General features: G+C 42.5%; 1 protein-coding gene across 2 annotated transcripts; it reads left to right on the top strand.

Annotated features, from left to right (window-relative positions):
• The first annotated feature begins 1,496 nt into the window (after window positions 1-1,496).
• Window positions 1,497-10,895, top strand: slc17a6a (solute carrier family 17 member 6a). 2 transcript variants are annotated; one of them, XM_035642396.2, is made up of 13 exons: window positions 1,497-2,039; window positions 3,497-3,752; window positions 4,201-4,319; window positions 5,163-5,277; window positions 6,390-6,477; window positions 6,719-6,805; window positions 6,967-7,109; window positions 7,199-7,348; window positions 8,003-8,135; window positions 8,229-8,339; window positions 8,428-8,555; window positions 9,112-9,435; window positions 10,541-10,895. In XM_035642396.2, exons 1-13 carry the CDS (start codon window positions 1,954-1,956, stop codon window positions 10,577-10,579), a joined length of 1,779 nt encoding a protein of 592 aa, XP_035498289.1. In that variant the 5' UTR covers window positions 1,497-1,953; the 3' UTR covers window positions 10,580-10,895. The 2 variants fall into 2 exon arrangements, with proteins under 2 accessions (XP_035498289.1, XP_035498290.1); XM_035642397.2 differs by having other exon boundaries at window positions 1,498-2,039; window positions 9,112-10,895.
• The last annotated feature ends 495 nt before the right edge of the window (window positions 10,896-11,390 follow it).

The following is an 11,390-nucleotide window of genomic DNA, read 5'->3' as shown; positions in this document are numbered from 1 at the left end:
AAGGAAAACTATTTTGAAAAAAGGTGAGTTAATGTGATTATAATGTCATTTTTAAGGAAATTAAAGTGTCTTCAGGTGGTGGGTGTTGATTGGGGTATAAAGTAAATCATGCTATTTTCCCCAAGTCCATCAGATTGTGTGACACTGCTCTCATACATCATCTCACATCTGATGTCCCTGAAGAAATGAGTGGAACAAAGGAATTTGTCTGGCAAAACCTATTCAGTCTCTGTCTGGTAACTAGTTGATATTCATCGCTTTGCTTTAAGCACAACCGCAATAGACCAATCCCTTTGAATTTCAAGGACTGCCGTTGTATATAGTGGACCAGAAAAATATTATTACATTGAAGGTATCGTGTGCAGTCACTGATTTCATGGTATCTCAGGAACATGGACCAACGGACTGGATTTGGGTCAAAAGTTCAAGCTCGCCATCAAAAAAGGTCGAAACATTCTTAAGGATTAATTATTATTGTAATTCTTATTGAGTTCACGTGAGGCTGAAGTGCACCGACACTTCAGTAGGACTAAAAACATTCATGTTTTCATTCAGGTGATTTTAATTTTTTTTCCATGCAATCTAAACACAAAGCACTGACAGTGTACTAGTGTGTTAACATTATACTGTTATGTCTTTATCGTGGGTAGAAATCTGCAAAAGCTTTCTGCCAGGAGGGCTTCAAGACGCCAGAAGTACACACAGGAAGTGATGTGGTATCACAACATGGGTCTGTGTCATTACCACCAAACTTGAGCCACTTTGCCAGGCCACACTGAAGTCTGTACAAAAAGCAGTGCATATCGGCAACTAGGTGGCGCTTTTACACAAAGATGAAAGATCATGCCAAACCTATATTCTTCACACTCACCTCGTTTGATGTCCTGTTTGAATACATTGTTGCATGTTGCATCTAAAGGATCCGAACAATTGTGTCATCCTTTACCCCAAGACCCTCCCCAAGTTTTGGGGTAAAGGATTTATGCCAGGCGGTGTTGACCATGCTGAATGTACAATGGAATTTTATTTTTGTTGTACAGAACATCCTATATAAATAAGAATTAATTATGTTATTGCACATGTTATATACGTTGTTATTTGGGCTATTATCGGTAATATTGTGATTGAAAAAGAAATGCAGCCATTGAAAGAATTTTAAGAATGTCAAGGCACAAGGTTTATATCAATAACATTGTGAAGAACAATTTCACCACAAAACATTTGTATAATGTTTCAAATCCCACTGTCCTAATATGAAATATGAACATCCTTGGCACAGTAAAACCTGCCACTGGACAAAACGCTTTTAGAAGGATCTGACAAAATGTCCTGACAATGGCGTCGCTAAACATTTGGAGAATATTTTGGAGAAAGTTCGTCTTACCTTCTGAAAAGGCCGACACCAATTGAAGAAGAGACAGGAGACGCCTTGCAGGGCGATCGAATTAGAGGAGCGCAGCGGGGGGGGCGGGGCCGTGCGGAGGGGGCGGGGCCGTGCGCCGGAGCCGGCTGACAGGTAGATGAGCGCTGTCCGCGGTGCTGAAGCCGGAGATCCCCGCCTCAGATGAGATCCGAGCTCCGCCAGCATCCGATTCCTTTTTTTCAAAAAACACAACATATATTTTTTTTACTTTTTTACTTCCAGCTCGAGGGTTTTTTCTCTCTGATCGCTGACTGGATCTTAAGATGGCACTGCATGGATTTACACTGCGCAAGGCAAAAGCGGACTTCTTGGACTGCTGTTTAGTGACTGTGGAACCAGCCCTTTCACACTGAACGTGCTGCTCTTCTTTCTCCATTTTTCCCCCTCCGGCTCGTCTTTTTCAGGACCTTTTTTTCCTTCCTGTTTCATAGGAAAGAGGCTTGTTACTTGGATCAATATCGTCAGACTATGCTCATTGTTGCTGCTCAATTTGTTGTAGTGTTGTAGAATTCTTTTACGATTATTTGGATATGGAGCCGGCCAAGGAGAAAGCTCTGCCTACCTCCAAAGAGGGACTCAAACAAATCGCAGGAAAGGCCCTGGGGAATCTGCACAGGTAAGGAGGAAGGGATGCGCACATTCTGCACGTCTTGTAATCACACAGCTCGATCTGCCGCAGATGAATTTGAACAGAGAAAAGATCCAGATGTTCAGAGCACACGCATCACATGCAGTGTGCTCGAACGTGTATCATTCCCGAATTACATTTGTCCTTTTTTTCCTTTTTTAAATCAAGAGGCGAACCTCGTCTTTGTGAGATGGATCACGATTCAGGCTTCCTGAGTCGTGTGGCCCGAATATTTAAGCCGCCGATATTTCCCTGGAGGACGAGCCCCTCCACCAGCAGCTGTGGGTGTTTTTTAATAATTAATGTAACAGAACGAGTCGTGACACAAGGTCGGAGGATATCTATCAGCCCGTGTGGCCACCTGTTCTGATTCAAGATCGATCCACTTCACATCAGTTGTCTTCGTTTTTTCTTCACAGTGTCACAGGGACATTAATAAATGAAACATGAGAAGGGACCGCAAAACAAACACATCTTTCATCCCAGTGAGTGAGGCTGGGTGTAAAGATAGATTTTTTTTTCCCATTCTTATTGGGCGTACACATGAAATGACCAGTGGTTGAATATTAAATTGAAAACACCAAACATTTCATACACACATTTTAGATGGCGATTTTCTGCAGGTACACGTTTTCGATGTGTTTCTTGGTCCTGAGGTGTCTTCCAGTCGTTGAACGTGATTCCACGCTGCAACACAGAAACGTGACCATGAAGCTGACCGGGAAAAAAAAAACAAAAACCTGTCGGTTTCATCGAAGCTGTGACAGGCCTGGGAATTTACCGGGTGAGGCCTCCGCTCATAGCTTTTTAAATCAACCTCAAATTGATGTGGTAAAATCCCGAGTGTGAGCCAAAGCAAGAAAAAATAAAAGAGTCAACGCCACAGTCACGAGAGAAAATTAAAAAAAAAATTAAAAAGAGCAAAATCAACATCTCTAAACAACGACGGCGGTGATGTTGCTGCAATGCGGTATGAAGGTCATTTTCTCCTCGTTTGCCAGACAGCCTTTTGTTTTACAGAAACGTGGGCAATTTCAACAGAGAACGAAGGAGAACAAAGAAAAAAATCTGTTTGACTGGAAACAAAACGGTGCAGGCTTTTAAGGGTCTGTGTCAAATTAAAAGACCCGAATATCCCCAGACATTGATAAGGCCACAGAGTGGAGATGGGAGCAAATTTTTCTATGAAGCAGAAGCTGAAAATAGCCCTAAGGATGTGGGCTATGTGAATAAATACATAATAAAGAGGAGACACGTTTTTACAGAAAACTTACGAAATCTATATGAGGTTATGTTTTTGTTTTTTCCCACTGACGGTTCTTTAAAAGCAGCTCAACATGCCGTGATGTTTAACTGCAATTAATCCGATTCTCGACAATTACAATTTCACCAAAAAGAAGAAGAAAAAAAAAACCAATAATCTTATTATCGGCTTGTGGTGGCAGGAGGCTGGAAAAGCGGCAGCAGACAGGTGAGGCCATCGAGCTGACGGAGGATGGGAGACCCCGGGAGGACCAGGAGCGGAAGACGCCCCTGTGCGACTGCACGTGCTTCGGGCTCCCGCGCAGATACATCATCGCGATGCTGAGCGGGCTCGGCTTCTGCATCTCCTTCGGCATCCGATGCAACTTGGGCGTGGCCATCGTCAGCATGGTCAATAACAGCACGATCCATCAGGACGGCAAGATCATCATAACAGAGGTGCCTCTAACAGCACATACACACACACACACACACACGTGGGACTGGGGGGGCCTGAGCCAATAGACTGACCGATATGGTTTCATTGCTTAAAAACTGAACTGAGAATATATTTAATTGTAAAAGGTATCTGACGTGATGGGCCAATAGTGGGCAGAAGTTAAAAAAATTAAAAAAATAAAAAAAAAAAATAAAAATGTTAAAATGAATAATTGTCCTGAAAAACTGTTTTTATTTCTTTCGTGTTTTATTTCATCGATCAGCTCATTCAAGTGCAGCTGCAAATTATGCACCATCAAAATAAACGGCAGTCCACAAATGGGGACACATACATCAGTATATATTTCAATATGTATTTCATCTCCTTTAAAATTGTACCAGAGACAATTGTCGATGTAAATGCTGCTTTTTGTGTGTGTGTGTGTGTGTATGTGTGTGTGTCTGAAAGAAAGCGAAATTCAACTGGGACCCAGAGATTGTGGGCATGATTCACGGATCCTTCTTCTGGGGCTACATCGTCACCCAGATTCCAGGAGGGTATATCTCCTCACGATTGGCCGCAAACAGGTAAAAGCATCGACCTGCTAACAAAAAAAATTCTTGTTGTGATCTATAAAAATGGAAGTGCGAGTTTCATATTTGTGCTGCAGTCGGTCGGGCCTGGAGAGAGGAGTCTGACCTCACAGCAGATGAAGCGGGGACTGGGCCGATGCCCGCCGGCCGTGCCTCCTCATGTTAATGAGCTCCCACGGGACGACCGTGTCTAATCCTTTATGTTCACAGGCATGGCAACCCACACCAGCCAAGGGCCGTGTTCTAACGATTGTCCTTATGATTTCGATATAGCCACAGCGCATCTACAGCGCACTACTTCAATATCAACTGATTAGTCGGCTGCAGTTGGACAAAAGGAAGAGAGAGGAAATCTGTCCGTTCGAAATTGGAGAAGAAAAACAAATTGTTAAAAAAGAAATTCACTTGTGAGTGTGACGGTGGTACACAAGATGAAATAGTACAGGGTCACATTATAAATGCCTGTGTGTTAAACTCATAGGATTGCCGTTAAGAGATTTTACATGAAGCAAACGGAGCCTAAATAAGATGCAAGAAGAAGAGCTTCCTCGTGCCAAGTCAGCTGAGCCCACTGACGCCTTCTGCTGCAAACACCTCCCGTCCTCACTCCCCTGGAAACTGAAGAACTGCCTCTTGTGCATCCAATTAGCACTGATTTATCTTCCCCATCACTGTTCAGTATGCTTGTATGTAGTCAAGAGTTACACCACATCCATCCTGCCATTTCATATTTAATCTTGTCAAGGCACTTGAAGTCGATATTTTTCTTGTTGAATAAGGCAACGGCCTTGTCTCAGTAAGATTCTGACAAATAACCACAATGCACTGTCTATCCAGAGTGTTTGGGGCTGCCATCGTGTTGACATCCATCCTGAACATGTTCATCCCCTCCGCTGCTCGGACGCACTATGGATGTGTCATCTTTGTGAGGATATTACAAGGGTTGGTGGAGGTACAGTACTTCTGCACACTTTGCACATCAGATCTTGACCTTTAAAAGACTGGAAGAAAAAAAATCATCATGCCACATTATCAAGCCGAGAGCTGAACTCAACCCCAAATGAAATTGTCCTAACATTCAATATTTAACCACGTTCTACAGAGAACGACAGTTCATTCTGAACACGCTGGCTTTCTATTCTGAATTTGCACGGGAAACCGGAGACCCATAATTCATTGCACTGTATACAATTGTCAGATTAGTCCACAGACATCAAACAACGGTGAACTTCGTGAAACCCTGAATAGCAGGGACATTGTATGTTGGTTTGCCTGGACAAAACCACTCCATGTTCGCATAGAAACACATGGAACAAAAGGCATAAAAAACACTTCATACAGGGCGGCTCCCACAGCTCAAGAGAAGGAACGTGGATTCAGAGAGAGGCGGTATTATCCGAGCGAAGGTCATCCTCTTTTGTGATTTTGTTAGGCTGCATTCTGTCTCTTCAATAGCAGATCGTGACCATGTAGAGAGAGAGAGAGAGAGAGAGAGAGAGAGAGAGGGAGCGCGTTGCCTGTGCTCAGCAACGGTCGACTTATTACTGCAAATTAAACATTAGCATTTCATGGTGTCTCCGACTGCAAGCCTTAGCAATTTGTGTCTATCAGTTGTTGATTGTATGCCACTTAGTGTGTAATGAAGATTTAATGGGAGCAGCTCAGTTTTTTTTCTTCTTCCATGAAGCAGGTAGTCAGCTTGAATTTGCACTGGCTCACACCTAACCCATTAGTCTCGATTAGAAAGGTCAGCTACACCGAATATCCGCTCGTCTGTTATTAACTACAATTTGTCTTGTGTGTCGCTGGCAAATGAGGACAGGCCATGTCAATCAGGCAGAATATCTTCACATTATGTAAATTCTATTGAATGAAAGTGGAAAAGTAGATGTGAATTGTATCGAGGAATTTAGATAATCAAATAGCATGTGCAATGACAGGACAATCGTCAGCGATAAAGCTGAGAAATGAAAAATGTGTCACAGTTGGTGAAAAAACACTGTTGATGTGTTGTTCAGATGGAGTGATCAGATCATAGTCTGACTGTCATCTGTCACCGTGCAGGGAGTGACTTATCCAGCCTGCCATGGGATCTGGAGCAAATGGGCCCCACCGCTGGAAAGAAGTCGTCTGGCAACCATTTCCTTCTGTGGTAAAAAAAAATCTACACACACATAATCATCTATCTCTGAAAATGTAAGATCGGCTTATGAGTGTCATATAGAATTTATCATCACATTACTTACGTACACTGAAACCAGTTTAGAAGGACAAAATATTTCTCCTAAAATCTGAACTGAACACATTTGGCACCAAACACTGGGACCAAACTGCTCTCTGAATAAGCAGCCAGGATCAAATTCAGCGTGGTCATGATATTTTGTCTTGTTCAGGATCCTATGCTGGCGCAGTCATAGCCATGCCTCTGGCCGGGATCATGGTCCAGTACACAGGGTGGTCCTCTGTCTTCTATGTGTACGGTGAGTGTCTCCTACTTGAATTGATTTTACTGTAAAACCTCAAAGAGACTTTAACAACCTAGAAACTTTAGGATATCTGAGCAACATGCGGCTGCACAGTACAAGTTTGTAATGACTGACGTGTTTGATACTTGACATCATCATTCCTGTGATCGGTTCAGGATGCTTTGGGATTGTTTGGTACATGTTCTGGGTCTTGGTGTCCTATGAGAGCCCGGCAGAGCACCCGACCATCACCGATGAAGAACGGCGTTACATCGAGGAGAGCATCGGTGAAAGTGCCCAGCTTATGGGTGCAATGGAAGTGAGTGTTCCAAATCCGTATCCATGTATTTGCAACGTCGAGCCAATGACATCCAGCTGATCAGCTGATTGTCTTGTTTGCTTTAACAGAAATACAAAACCCCCTGGAGGAAGTTTTTCACCTCCATGCCAGTCTATGCAATCATCGTGGCCAACTTCTGCAGGAGCTGGACATTTTATCTGCTCCTCATCAGCCAGCCTGCATATTTTGAAGAGGTGTTTGGTTTTGAAATCAGCAAGGTAAACAAATCCCTAATGATGTCTGGTGTCAGCACTAGAAATATCTTATGTATGAAATATCTTCTGTGTTTCTGTTTTGTTACTGGTGCTATTGAAACCCTGTCTCCTAGAAATTATATTTTTAAGGAACTATACTGCCACAGTGAAAGGACATTTGATGGTGAAAATTCTATTACCATATAGATATGTTTTTAAAAATACATTGACGGACATCATTAAAACTTTGGAGATATCAGAGGAGAAGATAGAAGTTTGTACACTGAAGCTCCTACTGGCTCACAGCTTTAACAAGCGGCAGCATTAGCATAATAGATAAATAGCTGTCGAGTTGTAATTTATCCAATTGGGGCAGTTGCTTTTAGAAAGTGCTGTGGTTTGGGGATTTTATCGTCCCTCATGAGTGAACGTGTGTGTTTGAATGTGCAGAATCTGGTTGATCTCAAAATGTCATAATCTTTGCCCTTCCACGAGAGTGTGGAGCATAAATCAAGACGGGTTGGCAGCTGTAATTCAGCTTCAGGATGAGCCTGTTGGCACACTTTGATTACTTCGGTTGAATTATTGCTCGTGTGATACAGGAGTCAGAGGTAGAAGCACAGACAAAGATTTGTTCTGAGACTGAGAGATCACTTGCTGTGTTTGATGGTTTCTCAGGTTGGAATGCTGTCTGCTCTCCCCCACTTGGTCATGACCATCATCGTGCCCCTTGGCGGCCAGTTAGCGGACTATCTGAGGACCCACAACATCATGTCCACCACTACGGTCCGCAAAATCATGAATTGTGGGGGTGAGGCTCTGACCATTAGGTCTTTGTTATCATGATGTAGTTGAAATATTCGTCATCAGTGCATGAGTTAATTCTTTGTCCTCTTGTTTTCAGGGTTTGGTATGGAGGCCACTCTCTTATTAGTGGTTGGTTATTCTCACAGTAAGGGGGTAGCCATCTCATTCTTGGTTCTGGCCGTGGGTTTTAGTGGTTTTGCAATATCAGGTGAGTCTTGTAACAGTGTGTTAGAGCGCAAATTCTGTCTGTGTTCAAGTAAACACCAAACACAGAATTCTCACTCTTTTCGCTCTAGGTTTCAATGTCAACCATTTAGACATCGCTCCTCGCTATGCCAGCATCCTCATGGGCATATCCAATGGTGTGGGTACCCTGTCTGGGATGGTCTGCCCTCTGATAGTGGGCACAATGACAAAAAACAAGGTGAGTCATTTCTATTCCACGTGAAAACATGGTTTAACATTTTTAACATTACTCATTAACATTGAATATTTCTCACAAGGCACGCCCAACGGCTAGTCTGGTACACCACCAACAAAGCCAGGCAAAGCGAGAGTGGAGGCTAACACTTAGAACATGCACTGGAAGCTGTTGACCAATCACAACAAAGTGGGGCAAACTGGCCAATCAGAGAGCAGATTGGGCTTCATTGGGAGGGGGAGGGGGGGAGCTAAAACCAAGCTAAAACGAAGCGTTTCAGTGAGGAACTGGAAAGAGGAGCAGCAGGAATGTACGAAGAAACGTGTGATTTTTGACCATTAACACATGTAAAGCGATTAGATTTAATTGACAGTGAGAGGGCAACATAAGCAAACAGCCTCACAACTGTCATCAGACTTTCATTCGGATTCATCACCTCTTTCTGCCCATATCAAACCAGTGAGAGGAGTGAAAAAGACAAAAACACAATTACTCTGATTGAGAAAACAGTTTTTTAGGAAAGTGACTCATCCTGGCTTCAACTCTTTTCTGTCCCTAGACCCGGGAGGAGTGGCAGTATGTGTTCCTCATTGCTTCCCTTGTGCATTACGGGGGTGTGGTGTTTTATGGGATCTTTGCATCTGGGGAGAAACAGCCATGGGCTGACCCTGAAGAAACCAGTGATGAGAAGTGCGGCTTTATTGATGAGGATGAGCTGGCAGAGGAGACAGGAGATATCACACAGGGTTACGGCGCAATGGGTGGTCCGGCCAAAAGCTACGGGGCCACCTCACAGCTCAACGGAGGTTGGGTGCAGGACTGGGATAAGACGGAAGAATATGTACAGGAACCGGCAGGGAAGGTGTATGCTGAGCGTGGCTACTCTTAGGCCAGACAGCTCTGGTGAGTCTGCCTACAGAACCAGACTCGCGATCACAGATTGCACAAATAAGCGTTATTTTAGATATTTAAATTCATTCCGTGTATTCAAGTAAAATGGTTCCTTCTAGTGTCAAGAAACCAATGTAGAGAAATAATTAATTGCAATGCAGAACAATCCTCATTAGATTCTCATGTTGTACCTACTGTAGAGCTTCATTATACAGATAGGAGTAGAGAAAAGAACTGCAGGCCTATGTTGTACGTCTTAGGCACCCAAACCTCATCGAATCTACTTGAACAACGTGATGACACTGCAGTTGACCATCATAGAGGGTCTTTCTCTGAAATACCACTCTGATTGCACTGAAACAATAAGTATTCTAAAAACCAGATTCTATTCTGTTTCTCAAATGTGTTTTATGTACTGTATATACCTGTATACTGTTTCTGTGAGACTATTGTGGATTTTTGGGTCGTTGATCTATGTTAACATTAATATAAAAAGGCCATATTTTTCATGGACAGTACCTTTTCAGGGAGATGTCTGCTTGCAAAAAAGGTCTTCTCGAGCAAAGCCTATAATATATTATAAGACAAAAATAGAGTGAGTGGAGTTGAACTGTAGAGTTTTAGTGTGTTTGTTGCATGAATTTGCTCATCAATGTTTCAGATGCAGAGGCCACAGAGTCACTGATAGTCCTCATTCCGCCTACTGCATTGTTCTTAAGTGTCTTCTGCCATTATAAATGATGAAATGAACTTTCATTATCAGGTTCTGGTCGAGATGTGAGACCAGTCAAAAAAGTTTTGATGGCGATTGCTCAGAAGACATTGTTTATTGATGTTTGGTGTGCACTGCAATAAATTCTGTGTACCAGCCGCCACCCATCACATTCTGTTTTGTAATGTAACGCTGGCTTGCTGTATCTAACTGTAATTGTTTTGAAGTCATGTGATGATCAACACTAAGGTGTGTGTTTTAACTAATTACTAGTGTCTGGAGAATCCAGCTATAGCGCTCATGATGTGGGACATGTTGTTGCATTTTGACAGCGAGGAATGCAGTACTGCACATGAACAACCAGGTTTTGTGATCTCTTGGTGTTTCTTGGTTGTTCTCATTGTCACCAGAAGTACTTTATTGACACTTTGATATTGTCACGTTTGAGTGGACCGCATTAATTTAATAGATGGCTCTTCCAGCTGACTTTATTTGCCATTTGAACACTTTTCTTTGTGTGCTGTGTGGATTCTGCAAGGATGTTTAAAATATATGAATATTTAAGAATGTTTAAGATGACCAAAAGATGCTATTACGGCTCTGTGCCTGAAGTTTATGTAAACAGAAACATGTGATTTTATGGCTTCTAATATTGTGTTCAATGAAGAGGTAAGTTGATGTCAAAAAGTGTTATAAAAATACTCATATCATTTTATATATATAAAAAAACCCAACAACCATTGTTTCATCTTGTGTGCTGATATGTTAAAATGTACTACATGAGGAAGTCTTTTCTTCAGCTATTTTTTTTGAATGTTAGAGGTCCTTAGAGACTGGAAGCAAACTACCTAACCAGTTACTCACCTTCTCCAATCAGTGTCCTGCATCTCCTATTCTCCATGTTTCTCATTAGTAAATCAATGGCAGAGGTCTCTGGAGTCCAGAAGAGGGTATTGGATATTGGAGCTTGGTAATTGGTAGAAGGAGAGAGGTACACAAGTGTTAACGCTTTTACTGGGGCTTAAATCCCTACAAACCAGGATCATTGTCTGCCTTCCCATACAGTCCTGACTTTAATATGTCATGTTAAATCTGCCACTGAGGTGCCATGAAGGTGCAGAAAAAAAGAGTAATGAACCTATTAAAATCTCTTAGTGGCATCTCACAACTCTGACATGTACAGGAGAAAGAAATGTCAGAGGCTTAACTGCAAAAGAAACACAGCTTGTAAAGTG

Source organism: Scophthalmus maximus, chromosome 7 (assembly GCF_022379125.1).
Source record: "Scophthalmus maximus strain ysfricsl-2021 chromosome 7, ASM2237912v1, whole genome shotgun sequence".
NCBI lineage: Eukaryota > Metazoa > Chordata > Actinopteri > Pleuronectiformes > Scophthalmidae > Scophthalmus > Scophthalmus maximus.
This window is presented reverse-complemented; position numbering and strand designations above follow the sequence as displayed.

Excerpts from the sequence above, each read along its gene's own strand:
- slc17a6a (XM_035642396.2), top strand. The coding sequence starts at position 1,954 with ATGGAGCCGGCCAAGGAGAAAGCTCTGCCTACCTCCAAAGAGGGACTC. Across the intron at positions 4,320-5,162 it reads TCACGATTGGCCGCAAACAG|AGTGTTTGGGGCTGCCATCG; the intron begins GTAAAAGCATCG and ends CTGTCTATCCAG. Across the intron at positions 5,278-6,389 it reads TATTACAAGGGTTGGTGGAG|GGAGTGACTTATCCAGCCTG; the intron begins GTACAGTACTTC and ends GTCACCGTGCAG.